This window comes from Spermophilus citellus, assembly GCF_964194105.1.
Source record: "Spermophilus citellus genome assembly, chromosome: 10".
NCBI lineage: Eukaryota > Metazoa > Chordata > Mammalia > Rodentia > Sciuridae > Spermophilus > Spermophilus citellus.
The window spans coordinates 106,896,489-106,917,069 of NC_138197.1; the positions used below are offsets into that span (position 1 = coordinate 106,896,489).

The window sequence follows — 20,581 nt, forward strand, 5'->3', positions numbered from 1 at the left end:
CAAGTTCTATGTCTTCCTGCTCTTAGTTGGATGTGTTCTTTTGGTGTTCTGAATTCCATTTAGATTTGATTCTCCATTTGTACAGGTTGTTATTATTATTATTATTATTATTATTATTATTAATGTTGGCAAGTAATATGTTTAATCCCCTTGAGCAGCATAGGATGGGCATGGAACATGTAACATTTTAATAAATGTATAAGTTTTAAATAAATAAATGGGAATTAAAAAAAAAACTACACTGAGATTCCATCCCACTCCAGTTAGAAGAGTAATTATCAAGAACATAAGCAATAATAAATGTTGGTGAGGATGTGGGGAAAACGGTACACTCATACATTGCTGGTGGGACTGCAAATTGGTGCAACCACTAAGAAAAGCAATATGGAGATTCCTCAGAAAACTTGGAATGGAACCACCATTTGACTCAGCTATTTCACTCCTTGGTTTATAACCAAAGGACTTAAAATCAGCATACTATAGTGACACAGCAACATCAATGTTTATAGCAACACAATTTACAATAGCTAAACTGTGGAACCAACCTAGATGCCCTTCAACAGATGAATGGATAAAGAAATTATGGTATATATACATAATGGAATATTACTAAGCCTTAAGGAAGAATGAAATTATGGCAATTGCTGGTAAATGGTAGGAACTGGAGAATATCATGCTAAGCGCAATAAGCCAATCCCAAAGAACCAAAGGCCAAATGTTTTTACTGATATGCAGATGCTAATTCACAATAAAGGAGGGGGGAGGCTAGGGAAGAATTTTAGAGATACTTTAGACTAGACAGAGGGAGGGGGTATAGGGATAGGAATGATAGTAGAATGAATAGGACATTATTACCCTATGTGCATATATGATTACATGTGTAATTCTACATCATGTACAACCAGAAGAATGAGAATTTAAACTCCATTTATGTATGATGTGTCAAAATGCATTCTACTGTCACATATAACTAATTAGAACAAATTTTAAAAATTTAAAAAATACATGATGTATACATTCTGCATTGGTTTGTTTCTGAACTACACAAACAAACATGTACCAAAAAAATTAAAAAGCTCTTAAGAGAAGGAAAATGAATGTGATCAATGGTGAAAATAAATGCCTTAGCAAGGAATGAACAAATAAACAAATGAAAGACAGATCTATATATGATATGCATATAATCCCCCAAAAGTCCCAATAATAGGAATCAGACAATGAGAATCACTAAGTCTATAGAATGCTGAGAAAGGATATAACTTTGTAAACTACAATTAGCATCACTATTAGAGGAGAAACAGGGTCTGGCTTTATAAGGCTACTGAAGCCCTATAAGTTTGTTAGTCTCAACATGTAAAGTTCACATGGACTTAGCTTAAACTTATTTCCATGTAAACAGTTAACATGAGTTTATAAATTTTAAACTACAATGCCACTTAGCAACCTTTAAAAAAACACAAAAAGTTGATGTTCCATTATAGCTCATCCAAATTATAAAATATTCAAACCAGGGTCTAAATTATCTGGGACTAATGTAGACAAAACAGGGAAACAATGAGTTATCATATGTGTCATGCTTAGTACTCTACTGAGTTTTAAGTATCATGCAGCAACAAGATATACACAAGCAAAGAATCGCAATATAGTAGGGGAGACATCGCTAATATCATACACATTCAGATGACTTTTATGTATTATTTAGTCTTGAATAGTGGATGAGGTGATTTAAGTGGTCCTTTCTAAGGAAAGTACATCTCTGTCAAGAGCTGAGTGAAATGAAGAATGATCCCATGTGGAAAACTGAAGACAATAATGAACTTGGGAGAATGAGGAATGGTAAGGGGGCCAGAGTACCATGGTGGAAGGGAAGGGGAGAGAATAGTGGAAGGGAAGTAGCTATTTTATTCTAAGTTTAATGAGAAAGTGAATTATTTTATTCTAAGTGCAATGGGAAACCATTGTATGATACAGTTTGAAAATATTTTCATTCTGCTATTAGGAAGAGAGAGTCTTTTCAAAAAATCATGTGGGGTAAACTAGATTTTAAGAAGAAAATGAATCTTGACTTTATATTATAAATAAAAATTACATACAGAATTTAACTCTAGGCAGATTATAGATCAAAATGTGGTAAGTTGGGCTGGGGATGTGGCTCAAGTGGTAGCGCGCTCGCCTGGCATGCGTGCGACCCGGGTTCCATCCCCAGCACCACATACAAACAAAGATGTTGTGTCTGCCGAAAACTGAAAAATAAATATTGAAGTTCGTTCTCTCTCTCTCTCTCTCTCTCTCTCTCTCTCTTAAAAAAAATGTGGTAGGTAAAACAATAAACTTTTAGAAGAGAACAAGTTATCTTCATGATCTTAGGTTAGGCAAAGACTGCTTAAGAAGAACATGAAAATTACTAATCATAGTGAAGAAAATAACAATTTGTAGTATACTAAAATAACTAAAATTATTAATTGAAAGAACTACTAACCAAGTGAAAAAGAAAGCCACAGAGTAGAGATGATATATTCATCCAACATATAATAAAGTGTGGTTAGACAGAATCTACCAATCTATAAAAAAGTACATGATCCAATTGAAAAATAGGCAAAGGGCTTAAAACAGGCCTTCATAAAAAGAGGCTATCCAAACAGCCAATAAACATATGAAAAGGTGCTCAATTCCACTGGTGATCAATAAAACACAAAATCACAATGATATATTGCTACATGCTCACTCAGAATGGTCATAGTGAAAAAGATCAAAAGTAGCCATTTTATTCCTAGTTTAATGAGAAAGTGATCCTCAAACCTTGGTGGGGATGCAGAATGACTAGTACTCTCATATGACTCAACAGTTACATTTCTAGATACATAAGCAGCAGAAATTCATGTTTGGCAAAAGGCATGCACAATAACATCAGTGGCAGCACTATTCAAAACAGATCAAAACTAGAAACCAACTGTCCATCAAAACAAACTGCCTACACTCATGCTGTATAACTCCTGTATGATTCAATTTCATTTGCATGCTGTTTAAGAAGAAGCAAAACTAACCTATGAAGTCAGAAGTAAATAAAGAGATTATTTGGACTTCTATAATGTTGCAGTTTGGATAAGTGTCCCCTAAAGGCCCACATGTTAAAGGCTTGGGCACCAGCCTGTGGTACTATAGTGCAGTGGTGGGACTTTTAAGATGTGGAGCCTAGGGGAAGAAAGTTAGGTTATCTGGATATGACCTTGAGGAGATATTGGGACCTCAACCCCTTCTTGTCTCTCTTTGCTTCCCAGCAGCCACAAGGTAAGCAGTTCCCACCACGAAATGCTGCCTCACCACAAGTCTGAAAGTGACAGGGTCAACCAACCATGGACGAAAACCTCTGAAGCTTATGAGCCAAAATAAATTTATCCTCCTTAAAAGTTGCTTATCATAGTAACACAAAGCTAATGCATGGCAATATTGGTAATGCTATTTTCTTGTTTCAGGTATTGTTAAATGGGCATGTCACACTGTGAAAATTTATCCAGCTATATACTTACGATTTGTGCAAATCTTGGGCACATATCTATTTTTCAAAAAAAGAGTTAGAAAAGATATAAAAATGATCACTCTAGCTATTGTGTGGAGAATATAGTGAGGATAGGGAGACAGAACTGAAGGAGGAAATCAATTCAGAGGTTTTACAATAATCTAGTCAGTGTAAGGTAGCAATCTGTGTTAATCAGGTTTGTGTTACTGTGACTGTAAGAAATACCTGATGAGAACTACTTATAGGAAGAAAAGTTTATTTTGGCTCACAGTTTCAGAGATTTAGTCCATAGGGAGCTGACTTTATTGCTTTGGGCCCAAGGTAAGGCAGAACATCACAGTGGAAGGGCATGGTGGAGGGAAGCTGTTCTGTTCAGGAAGCAGAGAGAGAAACGAGAGGCGGCTGCAGAGAAGACGCACCCTTCCAAGGCACGCCTTCCCCCCCAGTGACCCACCTCCTCCAGCCACACCCCACCTACCTACAGTTAGTACCCAGGTAGTCCATTTGAACTAGAACATTCTGATCAGGTTACAGCTCTCACAATCCAATCATTTCACCTCCAAACATTACTGCAGTAACAAAAGAGCTTTTGGGGGACGCTACATATCCAAATCATAATAGAGTACAAACTAAGTTTGAGGACATGGAAATGGGAGAGATAGTTAAAAGCAAGACACATTGTAGAAGTAGAGTCTAGGGGCTTGTTATCGAATTAGTAGTGAGGGAGAGAAAAAGAGAAGCAGCAAAAGTGCCAGGCTTTTGGAAGGAACACCCAGAAAAATCCTAAAGCCATTTAATGAAATAGGAAGGGCCAGAAGAGAAAGGGGTCTGGAATGAAGCGGGATGGTGTAAAAATCAAGAGTTTCAGACATAGTAAGTTTGAGATGTCAACCAGACATACAAGTAGAAACATCAAGTAGGAAGATGGATATACCCACCTGGGGCTCAGAGAGAGGTTTTGACTGTACAGTATGGTAATTAAAAGGACAAACTATAGAATTAGACTTAGGTAAGGTGGCATTTCAGAGACATACTAAATATGAGACACCTGAAACAAAAATGTCCCAGTTACAAAAGTGTAACCCAGGGCACACTCTATATTTTCTTCTAAATTACAGGAACACTGAAGGGGGGGGGGAGACTACTAATATATAAGAACTCCATGAAGCATTCTTACTAAAAATTATGAAGGACCAATGCTGAATTTTCCTACTTAGTTCCTTAACCTTCTCTCTTATAAAAGAATTACCCTACCAAACTCAATACCATTATGATAAAAGGTATTTGATTTGTGAATGGTGTACCGTGTCAACGTGGCATTTCCTTTCATGATTCCACGGAACCACACCCTATATAAACATTACCACATAACTTAAAATGTCAAAGCTTGTAGCATTCATCACCCAACTGGTCTATTTTGAGATAAAATGTCAAAAGAAGGAAGTTAAGAAAAAGATTAGCAAGAAAACCTACCAATCTAAAAAAAAAAAAAAACCTTTATATTTTCTTTGTATATGCTTATACATTCTTGAAACAATAGTGTATTATTTCAAGAAATCCTTATTAGGACATCTGAAAGAACAAATCCCATGGTCTCCTGGCCTACTGCTTTGGTGCTGGAAGTGACAACACAGAACATACGAATGAGAACCATGATTCTATCCATGCTGTCCCCAAAGCTTTGTGTTATCTTGAATAGCAATAAATTTAGTTAACCCAAGCTCTCTCATTCCTTGATTTAACTGAAACCAACTGCAATTACTTAGAAGTTTGCTCTGTCTGGAGTACTATTTTCTAAAAAAGAAATAGTACTGCCTTCAGTTTCTGTGAGTTTTGTTAAATAACTTATTTGTCTTTTCAAATGGTAAAACATGCACCTGATACAGAACTCCAGTATTACAAAAGGGTACTTAATGAAACCCCTTTCCACTCCATGGTCATCACCTGAGAGGCAACCCGCATTACCATTTTGGCATTACCATTTCCTTGGGAATCTCTCTGAGCTTATAAGAATGGGTGTGTCCATTCTTATGTACTTTTTACACAAATGACAGTAAACTGTACTTGCTCTTTTGCATTTAGCCTTTCAATTCTCCCCTCCCTCTACCTGCTTAGTACCACTTATATTTTGGACATCATGTTTCATTAGTACAACTCCCTTATTCTGTTCTTCCTCTATTTTTGGTAAATTTTTTATTTTGATAATTTTGATAATTTCAAGCATACAAAATAAAAATTACAAGGTAGTACAAAAAACTTCCACACAATTCCTACCTAGATTTTGCCATGTTTTACATTTTGTCCATTTTCTTTATCATTTTCTCCCTACATAAGTACTTTTACATATGTGTATTTTTTAATAACAATTTTCAATAAAACTAGAAACATAACATCATTTACTACTAAGTGATTTGTGCCTACCAAAACTCATGCTGTGGTTTGGTGCCTAACATGAGAGTGTTAAAGAGGTAGTAGGTCCTTTAAGAGCATCTGGGATGATGAGTGATTTGAAGACTGTGAAGGCTTCCTTCCCTACACACGTGGGCATACATGTGTGTGCTCACATACATAATTCTGTGGCTGCTTCTCAGGAATCCTGCCATACAAATTTCAGCCTCATCAGTTGTCCCAGAACTCTGAAGTCTGCCTCCTCAGCTCGGCTAGGCTGTCACTGCTCCAGTTTTATTTTCTCTACTGCGTTGCTGGAAAAGTGTCCCTCTAAAAAAAAATCAAGGTGATCCACAGACTCACCTGGTATGTTCGTCTTCTTGCAAGGATCATCATTTTGTACTTTCTGAAGCTCAGTGCCTGAAAACAGCTGTCTCATATATTTTGCCTAGTTTTACAGTTGTTTCATATACCAATTACTGCCATGGCTGGAGGCATAAATCTGACTCACTCCTCCTAATAGCTGTATAGTGTTCTATGTGTAGCTATGCCTTAAATTATTTAACCAGTTCGCCGTATTTAGGTTGTTTGCAATCTTGAGCTTTTTACAAATTATGCTGCAATGTGCAAGTGTGATTTCCAATGTATAAATATATCATTATGACAAGTTCCTAGAAGAATTATTGCTGGGGCTGAGTCCAAGAGCATATACATTAGAATTTGCTGAAAAGGTTCATGTCCATAATGAAGTAATTTACATAACTTCACAAATTTGAATTATATTCCTTCTCAGGCCTTTTCATTCAATAGAATCCTGATAATTCCACTACCATCAGAGAGAAATCCTTGGGTGTTTCTAGGATATCAGAAGTCTTCTTATATGTTTTATTTTTCCATTACGTGCTACTATAAGCTTTGTGCAGTGGCAGTATCGTAGCCAATGAGGTTTATCCCAGGCATGACTATTGCTAATTGAAAACTTTTCCCATTACATTCTACTATAAAATCCACTATTGGAATGAAACTCAGCTTTCTAGTTTAGAGGCGTATACTTTCTGGTGCATTTCCAGCTTCCTGCTGGTCTTTGGGTTACAAAAGAGATGCTGGACTGCCTTTTGCAGGGACAAATACATGAGGAATTCTAAGGAAATCAGTGGAAAGGAGATCTCTATAAACATTTTAAGAAAAGAAAAATAAAATGTAATCCCCAGGCAAACACCTTTATAAACCAGGATGGAACTAAGAAAGAGGGTTGCACAATAAAATGACAATACTCCAATCTGAACTAGATAAACTTTAACACTCTAATACTGTCAGAATTAGTTTGTGCTATCCATGTACTGTATAACAATTTAGTGGTGGCATTAATTTACAATTAATGTACCCTGAATGAGGAAATAAAATGCATGTTTTCTTTCTAGCTAATACTTTATAATTAGCTTGCTAGTGTTAAGTAGGATTAAAGGAAACCGCGGGCACTCTAAAAATAATCTTTAGTAATGACAATCTAGAGAAAATGAATTTAATTTATTCAAGCTCCACATGTCTTTGCAGACTCGCATACAGAACTTCACTGAGTTATTATTATAGGCCTGGTACTTTTAAATACTTCATGTGCATTCTTTTATTTAATCCTCACAACAAGGCAGGTAAATATCATTATTCCTATTTATAGATAAAGAAAGGATCTTAGTGAGGTTAAGTATCTTTAGATGGAGAGTGGTAGAGCTCAACTTTCAACCCACTCCTATCAGACTCCAAAGCCTGGGCTTTCACCCAAGAAGCCAATACTTCTCAAAGTACAGAGGATTTATGGATTATCTTGACTAGAATTACTGAGGACCTTGTTAACAATGTGCATTTCTAGGAAAGTTAAACATTCTTCAAAGTGAAAACCAGGAATATAAATTTTTGACAAGTTTCTCACTTCTGATGCACATTGAAATATGAGAAATACTGCACTCTGTGTTATGGTTTGGATGTGTGGTAGCCCCTAAAAGCTCTTGTGTGAAACAGTGCAAGAAGGCCTGAAAGTGAAATGAGTGCTAACTGAAGGCAGGTAGGATATGGCATTGGGGGTGAACCTTTGGAGTTTACATTTGGTACCTGGTGAGTGGAGTCTTTTTCTGCTTACTGATCATCATGTGAGCTGCTTCCCTCCACCACATCCTTCTGCCTTGATGTTCAGCTCCACCTCAACTCCTGAGGAATGGAGCTAGTCACTTATGGACTGAGACCTCTGAAACTGTAAGCCCCCAAATAAACTTTTCCTCTGATTGTTCTTGCCAGGTCTTTTGGTCATAGAAGCACAAAATCTGACTGAAATACTTTGAGATTGCTTCTCACTGTGTAATTTTCTTTAGCACCTAAATGTAATTATTAAAGCTAAAACAGAAGCTCAACAAAGCTATTACACAGATAGGCTACCTTCAAGAACCATAAAGAAAGAGAATTTCAGGAAACTTTCAGTATGGTTTCACAGTAGGGAAAATAACTTTTAAAATCCCAAATCTGACTCTGCTGCTATTCAGTGAAAAAAAGGAGAGACTGACTTGTTCTTTACCATCATTCTTTCTACAAACATCCCACATAGTAAAGCAGAGATTGAGTCAATGATGATGAAACTTGAAGGAGAAAAGGGGGAAAAGTGACACAGTCAATATTAAAATTATATATTTTAAATGGAAACTTTCAAAGTCCAGCTCAGATTCTGCAAACCATGTGAAAATCTTTTAATGTTTGTTTAAACTTGAATGTGGCTCTCTGGGAAAGAGAAGAGTATGACTCTAGAATCAGACTCTGAACCACACATAACCCACCTCTACTTGTCATTCTATATAATTTTGGGCAAATTACTAAATTTTCAATTTCTGCATCCATAAAAAGTGATGACCATATCTCCATAAACAGTTGTTTCTCCCATTTCTTCCTTTTCATCATGTCCCTCCCCAGCCTATGAAACCCAAGATCCCACACTTTCCAAGATGCCAAGGAGAAGCAGGGGTCACCATGTTCCACACTCCATTTCCCACAGTTATGGACAGAAGTTTGAGTTTTCTGTCTCTGTGGTCATAATCATTGTGCAAACTTGCACTCCCATATTCCCTTAGCATGTTTTCTGTTCTTCCCAAAAGCTACCACTGCGCCAGAGGAACCCCCACGTGGATGACCTCCCTGATAGCCAACATATTCCTCTCTGAAAGTTCCTCCTCTTTCTTAGCTATTCACATCTTGACTCTGACTCTGCTTGGGGACATCAAGTTTCCTGAACTTCTCTCAAGCAACAATAATTTTCTCTTCCACATTTCACCTACTTCAGGTCACAGTCTTTCTCTCTGTTCCATCTGCTAGCATTATTAGTTCTTTCAACAGATATCTGACTTTTTTGACATGTGGGGGAAGGGCATAATGCTCAGTATCAAATCTCCAAATGAGGAGCTAAGATTCAAGCGGAGAACCAGGCAAATAGATCATATATAAGTAGGGAAAATATATAAATATAAATTATAAATATATAATTTTATTTTATTTTTTCAAAATATACTTTTAAAATTGACACATATAATTGTAAATACTTGCAGACATGTATACAATGTGCAATGATCAGATCAGGGTCATTGGCATATCTATCAACTCAGATATATTATTTCTTTGTGTTAGGAACATTCAAAGTCCTCTTTTTTAGTTACTTTGAAGTATTCAATTTAAATTTTTAAATTGTATCAAGGGAACTGGAAGATAAAGCAGGAAGTCATAATGAGAATTTTGTGTGGGAGTGGAATACTTAATGTAGCTACAGTGATCAGGGGTATTTTAGGGGGAGGCATGAAGGACAAGGAGCAAAAGGTGGGGTGGTGAACAGTTGGAACAGAGAAACATTATCTCTCCAGAGACTTTTATTTCATGCCTACTCAGCAACCTTACCTTGTCACCAGCAGCACCTGAACACTTTGCAAATCACTAATCAAAACTCCCAATTACAACTTGCTTTCCTTTTCCATAGCTTCCATAGAATTCCAATCCAAAGACCTGTATTCTCCTTCAAGGCTCCCTTCTCACCAACTTCATTCATCTCACTATTCACTTTACAGCCCATCTCTTACACATACCTTCAGTCCCTTGATTCTCCCTTCTTCAAATTCCCCTGGCAAAATCCCAATCACTCTACTTTTTCTGAGACAGACTGTTCCAATAAGAATTTGCTGAACACTTCTCATTTGACAGATTGGAAACACTGTAAACTCACAATCACGCATTTCACAAAGATCTTCTATAAGGCAAAGTGTGTGCAATTCTCTATAAATTTCCTGCCCCACTCTCTAATAACTAATACCTTTTCCTATTTCTTCAGCATTTCTACCCCACTCTAGACTTTGACTTTCGAAGATCCTGTGAAATGTCTTTCCCTCCTATCTGATTATTTTTTTTAGATTATCTTGCTATTTCCTTTTCTGATCTGAAGGTTGTATCTATTTAGGACTTAAGACATGGGCCATTTGCTGTTAATGTTCTATTTTTTCTTGAGTGATCCCATCCGTTCCCATGACTTTAAATATCATCTATATGCTTGTTTTAGTCAGTTTTTTGCCTCTATGATCAAAAGACCTGAAAGAACAATTTTAGAGGAGAACCTCAATTTTAGAGGTTCATACACTGCATGCTTCATTGCTCTAAGGCCTAAGGTGAAGCAGAACATCATGACAGAAGTGCCTGGTTGGGGGAAGTAGTTCAGGATGTGACAATTTGGAAGCAGAGAGAGCTTCACTCACCAGGGACAAAATATATATCCCAGAGGTACACCCCCCAGTAACCTCCCTCTTCTAGTCACACCCTACCAGCCTACAGTTACCACCCAGTTAATCCCTATGAGGGGATTAATGCACTGATTAGTTTAATACTCTTGTAACACAATCATTTCACCTCTAATCTTTCTTGAATCGTCTCACATGAGTTTTTGAGGGATACCTCATATCTAAAGTATAACAATGCTTAGAACCCCCAAATCTCTCTCTTGCCCCAAGACAACCATTCTAGTTTGAGGGCCACCAAGCTAGCGTGAATCATTGTTATCTCTTGTTGATATTACTATAAAAGTTCCTAGAAGATTTCTCTACTAATAGTTCAGTGTCTACATAGTAGCCAGGGTGCCCTTTCTGAGGTCTAAATGAGATCCTGTCATTCCCTTACTTAAAACACTTCAACAATTCCCACAACTCTCAGAACAAAATTCTCAAATATGTCCCAGTGTCCTATAGCTGCCATAACAAATTTAGAGGTTTAAATCAACAGAAATTTATTCTCTCACAGTTCTGGAAGTCCCAAGTGCAGGTGTTAGCAGAGAGGCACTCCCTCCAACAGCCCTAGAGTAGATTCCCCTCCCTCTTCCAGCTTCTGGTGCCTCCAGGCAATGGTGGCTCTGTGGCTGCATCACTATCTCCTGGCTGGCCTCACTTGGTCTCCCTTATCTCCTCTGTGGTTCTCTTTTAAGAGCACTTGTCCATTGAATTTAGGGTCTACCACATAATTCAGGATAATCTCATCTCAAGATCCTTAATTACAAGTACCAAATAAATATTTTTCCCAAATAAACTCACATCACAGGTTCCAGGGATTGGGATATGCATACATCATTTGGAGGGCCACCATTTAACCCAGTGCAGTCTCTGTGGCCCTGCCCAAGCTGCCTCTGCAATTCATCTCTCTTTTCCTTCATCAGGCTCTGCATCTTTCTGGCATCCTTTTTCTTCCTTGATCTAGGATAAGCTCTTTTCTACCCTTGGTCTTTGCTTATGTTACTCTCCCTTCAGTCTTCAAGCCTTCAGTTAAACCTAACTTCTGCAGAGAATTATTCCTTGACCTCAATCATTTAAGAATGTCTTCACTGTATTAACTCCTCAATACATCCTTTTTCTCTTTACTTCACAACATTTGATTGTTTGATTTTTTTTTGTTCCATCAAATTGCACTTAATACATGGATTTACAGATTTGTTTGCTAATATTTGCCTGCATGACTGGACCATGAACTCTACATATCATTTTAGGAAGCACATCTGTTTTGTTCACCTCCGTATGTATACCCAGAGTAGAGAATAGTATCTGGTACCCAGTAGCAGTAACTTAGTAAAGGAGAACTGAGAAAAAAAAAAACAAAAACCCTTCACCTCTTTTGAAAAGGATAAGATAAATGTGAATAAATGAGCAAGAATAGTGACCAGACAGCTGAGGAGGAAGGACATCACCAGCTTGCAGTGCTTAATCTCTCGGGTGAAGGCTTGGTACCAAGGGAAAAAAGTGTACCCAATTATTAGCAAATCAGAAAGACTTCTCTATTCTTTCATTATGTCATGAACAACTACACAATTCAGGAACTCACTTCACCTTTTATAATAGTCTCTCTCCTGTCCAAACATTTTGACTGAAGTTTCTGAGAAATTTTAGGAAAAACTCCAATAAATTGATTCCATGCTCCACTTAAAACTAAGCTGAAGAGTACACACACATATCAAACTTTCTTAATTCTGAAAACTACAAACTGATTCAAGTATTATTAATAATAAAGCCCACTGGCTGTTCTAAACATGCTAGTCACGCATGGTGGCACATGCCTATAATCCCAGCGACTTGGGAGACTAAGGCAGAAAGATCACAAGTTCAAAGCCAGCTTCATAAACCTAGCGAGACCCTCAGCAACTTAGTGAGAACTTATCTCAAAATAAAAAATAAAAAGGACTTGGGATGTGGTTCAGTGTTAAGTGCCCCCTGGGTTCAATCCCTGGTAGCAAAATGTAAATCAAAAAAAGAAAAACAATAAGTAAAACATGAAGAGAAAAATTTCTTTTGGGACACAAGAAACTTCTCAGCATCTTTTTTATTTTCCTGAAGAATTTTTAAAAATTGAAATATAATTTGCACACCATCAAATTTACCCTTGTAAACTTGCAAATTCAGCGAGGTGCAGTGGCACATGCCTATAATTCCAGTGGCTTGGGAGGCTCAGGCAGGAGAATTGTATGTTCAAAGCCAGCCTTGGCAACTTAGCAAGGCCCTAAGTAACTCAGCAAGACCCTGTCTCTAAATAAAATTAAAAAGGACTGGGGAGGTAGCTCAGTGATTAAGTACCTCTGAGTTCAATCCCCAGTATAAATAAATAAATAAATAGCAAAGTATTTTTACAAAAATAAACAAAGTATTTTTGGTTCAGTGTTTTGCACAAAGCTGTGCACCTACTATCACTAATTCCAGAACACTGTCATTGACTCCCATTAAAACAACAACAACAACAACAACAAAAAACATTCGCACTAGCAATTGTTCTTTATTTCTCCCTCCCCTAAGCCATGAACACCACAAATAGATTATCTCTTTTGATTTTCCAGTCTTTTTTCATGGAACTGAAACACAGAGAGAGGTAATTTTGCATAGGGTTGCAAGAGTCACTTAGTAAGAAAGCAGGGTTATGGCACACCTACTTACAATACTTCTAAGTGTATAAAAACAAAGTGAAAATGTTTATTGTACCTATACATATCTAGAATATGAAGACATCTGATAAAAGCAGAGTTCTTACAACAGCCATTCTTAGTTATTGTCTCGCTAGGGACAGGCAAAGATGTTAGACAAGAATCACTAAAAAGAAAGAGAGATCCTACTGGGCGAAGGGAATTGTACTTATGAACAGGGAAAGTGTGAGGTTATGTGATTTAAGGCAGACATTTGTCTTTTCAAACCAGGGTTTTGAAATTAGTGCTCCTATAAATGCACATAAGAAAAACAAACGAATTAAAACTCATTCTAAAGTTAAAAAAAGAGAGAGAGATGAAGAAATTAGTGGTCCTATGCCCAGGAGTCCATTTACTATTTGTTTCCTTATACAGTTGCCCCACAGGGTCTTATAGATCTTTAGATTGTTTCTAGTTTGTTCATGAAGAGTTAATGCAATAAGAGTACTAAAACCACTTCAAAATACTTACTGGTTAATGACACCTTAAAAAAAAAAAAGGAACCTTGAATTTTAATATTCTGTCTGCATTTTCAGATAAGTAAAAAAAAAACTAACAGCTTAACTTACCTCTCTTGTCATTATAAATGTGTACCATAGACTAAAGTCATCATAAATTATAAATGTGTACCATAGACTAAAGTCATCAGAATCCATTTGCAAAAATAATTAGGCACACGTTTTATTTTATGTCTTAATCAACATTACAAATACCATTTAACAAAGGAAAAAAGGATGAAAACTTCTCATCACATAGAAAAAAATTCATCGTTCAAAAGAGATTAATCTGAACCTCAACATTATCTGTGCTCATTCAAAAAATATTATTCAAACAGCCATTCAAATAGAAAAGTCAAAACTAAATATTTTATTAATTATAATTGAGTCCCCCAAACAACTAAGATTATACAACTTAGAAATAAATCTCTTGTTTTTAATCTAGAAAATTCTGATTTACTAACAAAAATGTATATGCAAAAGCCTACTATTGGGTGAGTAAACAAAATTTCTTTTACAAACAAGTTATTTTGAGTTACAGAGATCCTTCTAAGGACTACATTATCATTTTCTTAAAAATAAAAATGACTGCTAAAAAAGCTTACTTAGCCAATCTATTCCTAGAATTGGTCACTAATAGAGTGAACATTTAAAGTGGAAATTCCTTGCCCACTAAGTAATTTCATAATATTATTACTATGTATGTAAATTAACTTAAAAGTCAACTCTTAAATTCTCTATAGTGAGAATGCTTTGGTACCAATAAATTAGAATTAGGGAATCAAAATGTATTTTATATGTAGTATTAGAGTGTATTTTTGGAATTAAATTGAAACATACCAACATATAAAAAATCAAAGTCTTATTTCTCTGTTACATATAATATTTTGAGGAATGAAAGGCTAACTCTTTTGAATTATTGGTATAAATAAAGGATCAGCCCAAATTTCCTACCAAAAGATCACAATTTAGGGTAAAAGGTAAACAAAGAATTAAGTAAAATACTCTTTCTCCCTTTTGATATGAGCATCAGGATACTGAAATAAAATAATTTCAATAAGTACTTCCAGAATATAACCATTTTAGTTCTCCCATATTATAGGATGCTAAAAAGAACCACACAAAATAAAAAGAGAAAAAAATTTAAAATAAGTTTTAAAAAAAAGAAAATTATTTTTAAAAAGAGACTGGGCAAGGGGAGAGGGTAGGTTTAGGGAGAAACTCAAAAAATTCAGAGCATTATTATAAATTCTTCTTAAATTAAACCCAAGGTGGAACACATTGCACATGGGATCTAGACAACTTTTTGATTAAGTTTAAGATTGTTGGATAATGCACATAAACTATCAACACATTTTCACTTTAACAGGCAAAAGAGAAAATAGTCACAATTACACAACAATTATAATTTTTTATATGGTCATCCTAAATAATTTTCTTAAATTCAGATTTTGCAAAGTTCCTACTTGACAAGTCATCAAACACTAAAAACAACATCATCTATGAATATTGTGGACTAATTCTTTATGGAACGTCATGCATTTTTTTAAATAATTCTAGACCAAAGTGAAGTAAATTTAGATTTAATTCTAAATTCTGTCTGTGATGTCTAGATACAACACTGGTACAAAATCAGTGAAAAATACTTTTACAAATGTATGTTTAATTCTGAAGTAATTTAGTTTGGAAAATGTTATTAGTTAAAAGATTACATTTAGACCTTAAAAGATTTAAAAACAAAATTGGTTCAACAACTGTCAAAATGAAATGATTACAAACTCAAACTACAACAACTTTATATCCACAAAAATATACTATTTCAGGAGAGTTCAGTTCACTTTAAAAAATTTTTCTTTTGTCCAGGCTCACTCCTAGACTGAACATTGCTCAACTGTTCAACATTACCTATGTTAAGCGAAGACATAAAAAGTATTGTAGAAATTGCACAGTGACTGAGTCTGAGAAAGGGAGAATGTACAATCAACATCTCAGAGCTGGAAGGGATCATCAAGCTCCGGTTCAGTACTCACAGATGAGGAAACTGAAGCCCAAGCATGTTAAATGACTTGATCAAAGTTACGTGCGTTGGCTGAGCCATTCATTCATTCAGTCACTCATTTACTCACTTACTAAAAGATACCTAAGTGCCAGGCTGCTAGGTGCTAAAAATGAGATAGAAGGCAACATTCATAATTGCCAAGACAGTCTTTTTAACCTGTGATCTTAAGACAAATTCTTAAGTTTTCAGATCAGCAAGAAATCCGTAGAGGCTTTTGCAGAACCTGGCTTGCTTTCAGTTTCACACATTTCAGTAAACACACTCGGGTTTAATTTCAGAGAGGCCTCAACTGTGTTTGCTTTACATGATTAAGCATTAACAAAGGGGAACACAGTATTCTGAATGAGTCCCTTTCTAGTACATTCATAACTTAAGGAAGTGCAATCAGAAAACGCCCTAGACTCACAAATAAATTCACAGAAAGGACAGCTTACAAAACTAATGATTCGAGGTATAGGTCAGTTAAGTCCAACAGCTCAAGTTTACAAATAGAGGAATGTAAATATCTCCCCTTTCATTCAGATGTGGGTATGGTTTTCTGAGATGCTGTATGCTAAAAAGACTTCCAAATTCACATTCTGATGCCCTCTTCCAATGACAATATATCTAAACTAGACCTTTTTCTTCTTATGATCAACTTTCTTTGATTTCTACTTGACTAAAGGAAAATTAGTTTAAACAATAAACAAAACCTAAAATTTAACATGCTGGCTGAAAGAAATTAAAATTTATGCAATCAAAATAGCAATAGCTCAAACTGCACATTTATGAGTTTTTAGGGAAAAAAAATGCAATGTGCAGTGAATTTACCCATCAACATAAATCATACCCAATTTTGCTTGGACTTTTACATTCTGTAATGTTAAGTCTGGCACTTAAGTGTTCTGTATATTTCAATTCACAGTCAATTTAAGGAGAAGAGACCATATAGACAAATCTCTTAAGTAAAACAACTCATAAGTAAGGCACTTTGAAATATTAAACAGCAGCACTTTGTGTACTCAGTTTCAGTGTAATACCCCAAAATGAGCCACAGAATTTCTAGTGCTCTCACAGATGTCTGTTGGGTGACTTCTGATAAAATATAATCTTCACTGAGGCTACTGTCAGCTGAAGATAAAAGTGCTGTTGTGCTCTTCTATTTTTCAAAACGCCAAAGCTGATTATTATCCAGGGCATCACAAGTCCTCATTTGCACCTTAGGTAGGCCCTCAGGTGTCCGATAAGCACTAAGACATAGTCCTGAGTGTGGATGAAAAATGGTTCCATCGTCTTTAAAATGCCAAATAATGTTTACTGGAACAGGGAACCCATCTTTAGGACAATTTTGCATTCCTACATAGTTTTTTTGCTCAGGAACCTCTGCACATAACTCAGTCACAGAATTAAACCGTATTTCTTTGTTTGAAGTATATTCAAAGAATTGATTGCCTCCTTGACCATGGCATCCAAACAATGAAAGGTTAGCACCTGTTGGGTTGTTGTCAGGAGAATTATAATCTAAACATTCCGAGGAGATGCCTATACTGCGAATAGCCCCATGCCACCCTGCTCTATCCTCTGGTATGTGTAAATTAGAAAACACATTTTTCAAATACCAGTCAAAGCTCTTGCATCTAAGTCGTTCTCGTAGTAATTTTCTTTCAGAAATATCTCCATAAGCTTCTTTCCGTGCTGGAGGGTTTCGATTGTAGAAATGTTCTTTGTATTCATCCATCCACACTTCCGCTGCCCGGGCAGTATTCTGTAGGAAATTGGGGCGAGCATATGGTGCCCGCTTAGGGAACACATGACCCACGTGAGAACACGGGTGGATCTCCAATTTACCACCACACTGCCACACCCTAAATGACAGCTCCAGGTTTTCACCTCCCCAAACTTCCATTCCAGTGTCATAGGTTCCTAGGTACTGAAAATATTTTTTGCTGACAGCAAATAGTCCTCCAGCCATGGTAGGTGATCTGATGGGGTCAATTCTTGATTGCCGCCTGTCCCTTTCATGTTTGGGGACAGAATGCCACTGAAAAGTTAAACGCCAATCAAACCCACCAATCATGGGCTCCCCCGTCTGCATATAGAATTCAAAAGTATTCCAATCAATAGTGTCTATAACAGGACAAACAATTGCTGTTTCATCTGTATCAATCCTTTCCAAAAGTGGTTCCAGCCAACCAGAATTACACTCGCAGTGACAATCCAAGAAAGTGAGGACCTGCCCAGTGGCAAAAGTGGCCCCAATTAGGCGGGCCCTAACCAGTCCCTCTCGCTTATTGGTTCTAATCAAGCGAACTCTATCAAGCTTACTGATGTAAGTTTCAAGTTGTGCCTTCAAATACACTCTGTCACTCAAGTCATCAACCAAGATGATTTCCTTCAAAAGGACTGCAGGGGAAGTTTCTAAAACACTGTGAATGGTGCGAAGCAAAGTCGACCAGGCTTCATTATAGAAAGCGATGATAACAGAGGTGGTGGGAAGCTTCCTATAGTTGAACTTCTTGGATTTACACTCATACATTCTTTTATCCTCTATGTGGCGATGCAGAGAGATCCTGTCACTGAGATAAATATTGATAGCATATCTCTCAATGAGTTCTTCTTGCTTCTTCAGTTCGTCCTCATTGAGCTGGAGTTTGCTGGCTCTTCCCCACTCCCCAAGGGCATGGGAATCTGCAGGAGGCTTTTCATAAAGAGGTCGAGACAAATCCTCAGTCTTTTCTGCAAAGTTTGAGTGCCTTCTAGACCCCCGTTGCCTGGCAAGGCCGGCTCCTGAGGAAGCGTGGAAGGTAGTGACCGAGAGCTCCACCAGGATATAAGCCACTGTTAAGAGCGCCAGCAGCAGGCAGCTCTTGCCTGCCCACGTCCACCTCACAGCCATCCGGATCCTCCAGGCTAGGACGTAGACCCGGCCACCAAGCCACCACGCAGAAGCGCTGCGAAACCCGCAACTTGAATGCCCGGCTCAGGTAGGGGTGAGTTTCCCAGCAGGTCCTTCTTTTCATGCAGGCGCTCGGCTTCTTTCCAGCCACCGAGAGTTTCCCAGAGGCCACCTGAGACCCTTGGGTCCTTAGCCTCTGGCACAGCGCAACTCTTCTTTCCCACTTCCTCCTGCTGCTCTCAGAACTTTTCACAAACTCTCCAGCCAACACCCCACCCTCTCCGGGCCTAGGACAAACCCCTCCCCTTCCCACTCACTCCTCCTGGTGGTTACTTTGCGAAAGTCGTCTGCTAGGCCCAGCCAGCAGGCGGCTCTTGGCCCGACCCATGTGGGGTGACCAAAGAGTCCCCTGCTGCCGCAGGCTCCCCAATCTCCGGCCCTTCTTATCCCCCATACAGGTTCGCAGTGGTTCTCCTGGGGGCCAATCTGGACAAAAGGAAAAGTTTATGGCCAACTGAACTGTTGTTTCATCACGAAAAGAAAAAAAAAAAAGAAAACTTACCAAGTTGTTTGCCGTTGGGGCTGAAGTTCACAGAGGTGATTGCAGCTTTGTGGCCTTTAAAATAACGCTCCAGAACGGGGTCCTCCTAGGAAGGAAAGGTGTCAAGTTCAGAAAGCAGGTGCTAATCGGAAACTCTGGGGGTCGGGGAACCTAGGCTGCCCCTCCCGGGGGAGGGGGGGTCGGATCAGGAACCGCCGCGTAGAGGGCGGACCGCAGAATAGGAGCGCTCGGCAGCAGCCTTCGCTCGGGCGCGGCACCCAGCACCCCGACGGGGAGACGCTGGGCGCCGGCTGCCCCGGCAAAGCTGGCAAAATCCTCCATCCGCGCTTCCCAGACTGGAGAGCATCCGAGGGAGGACCACCTGAAGGCTCATTCGAAACGCGCGTTCCCAGGCCCCGCCCTCCGGCGCGGAATCCGCAGGTGCGTGTCGGCGCCCCGGCCCCGGTGCTCTCCGACACCTCCCAGGTGATTCTGACGCAGGCGCTCCACGGAGACCCTCCGAGAATTCTAGGGGGCCATGGGCCGGCAGGTCTCTGCCCAGAGCTTCAGGACTCGGGGAGGAGCGTCGGGCAGCCTGCCTTGGAGCTCTGCATTCCCGCTGCTCAGCCGCAGCGAGACGCCGACGCCCCAGGGCGAGGGGCCAGCGGCAGAGCCGGCTGCTGACACCTGCCTCCATCTCCCGCCAGGTGTGGGCATGTTCCCGACCTGGCCCCCGCAGCCCGCAGGGACGACTCGGGGGAAGTGCGGGCCAGCCGGTCCTTACCGGAGCGGAGGCCATGGGTGTAGCAGTTAGCTCCGGATTCCTGCCGGAGTCGGGAATCGGGGGAGGGGAAGGGGTAGGAGAGGAGGGGGGGGACCGTGCGGCGCCCGGAACCGTCTGCCTTGAGCGGCAGCGCCTCCCGGTCACTACAACAACGGCGGCCCAATCAACCCCGCGCTCCAGGCGTGGCCAGACGAGCCCCGAGACTCTGTCCGCGCCGAGGACTGCGGGCCCCCTGTCGCCGGGCGGGCCGCTCCGGGACCGAGTGCTGCCACACACTAAAGCCAACGTTTATTAGCCAACCACGTTTATTAACGCCAGCGTTCTCCCGGGTTTGATGCTAGGAAGGGGACAGTAACCAGGTCCGGAATGAGAGCGACCGAAAAAGGAAAGGGGCTGTGAGCCTTCTATCGATGCAATCA

The 20,581-nt window shown here is 38.9% G+C and overlaps 2 protein-coding genes across 2 annotated transcripts in view; both read right to left on the reverse strand.

The window, feature by feature from the left end:
• Positions 1-20,273, reverse strand: part of POC1B (POC1 centriolar protein B) — an 88,782-nt gene extending 68,509 nt beyond the window's left edge. Inside the window, exons 1-2 of the mRNA XM_081311521.1 lie at positions 20,163-20,273; positions 19,400-19,484 (exon numbers count right to left, since the gene is read on the reverse strand). Coding sequence (XP_081167647.1) covers positions 19,400-19,484; positions 20,163-20,177 — 100 coding nt within the window. The 5' untranslated portion in view covers positions 20,178-20,273. The remainder of the gene's footprint in view (positions 1-19,399; positions 19,485-20,162) is intronic.
• GALNT4 (polypeptide N-acetylgalactosaminyltransferase 4) lies at positions 14,088-19,142 on the reverse strand. The gene has a single exon (XM_081311520.1). It carries the CDS (start codon positions 18,835-18,837, stop codon positions 17,101-17,103), a length of 1,737 nt encoding a protein of 578 aa, XP_081167646.1. The 5' UTR covers positions 18,838-19,142; the 3' UTR covers positions 14,088-17,100.
• Positions 20,274-20,581: the final 308 nt, after the last annotated feature.

What these genes read in the sequence shown, in the direction of transcription:
- GALNT4 (XM_081311520.1), bottom strand. Translation starts at nt 18,837, where the DNA reads ATGGCTGTGAGGTGGACGTGGGCAGGCAAGAGCTGCCTGCTGCTGGCG.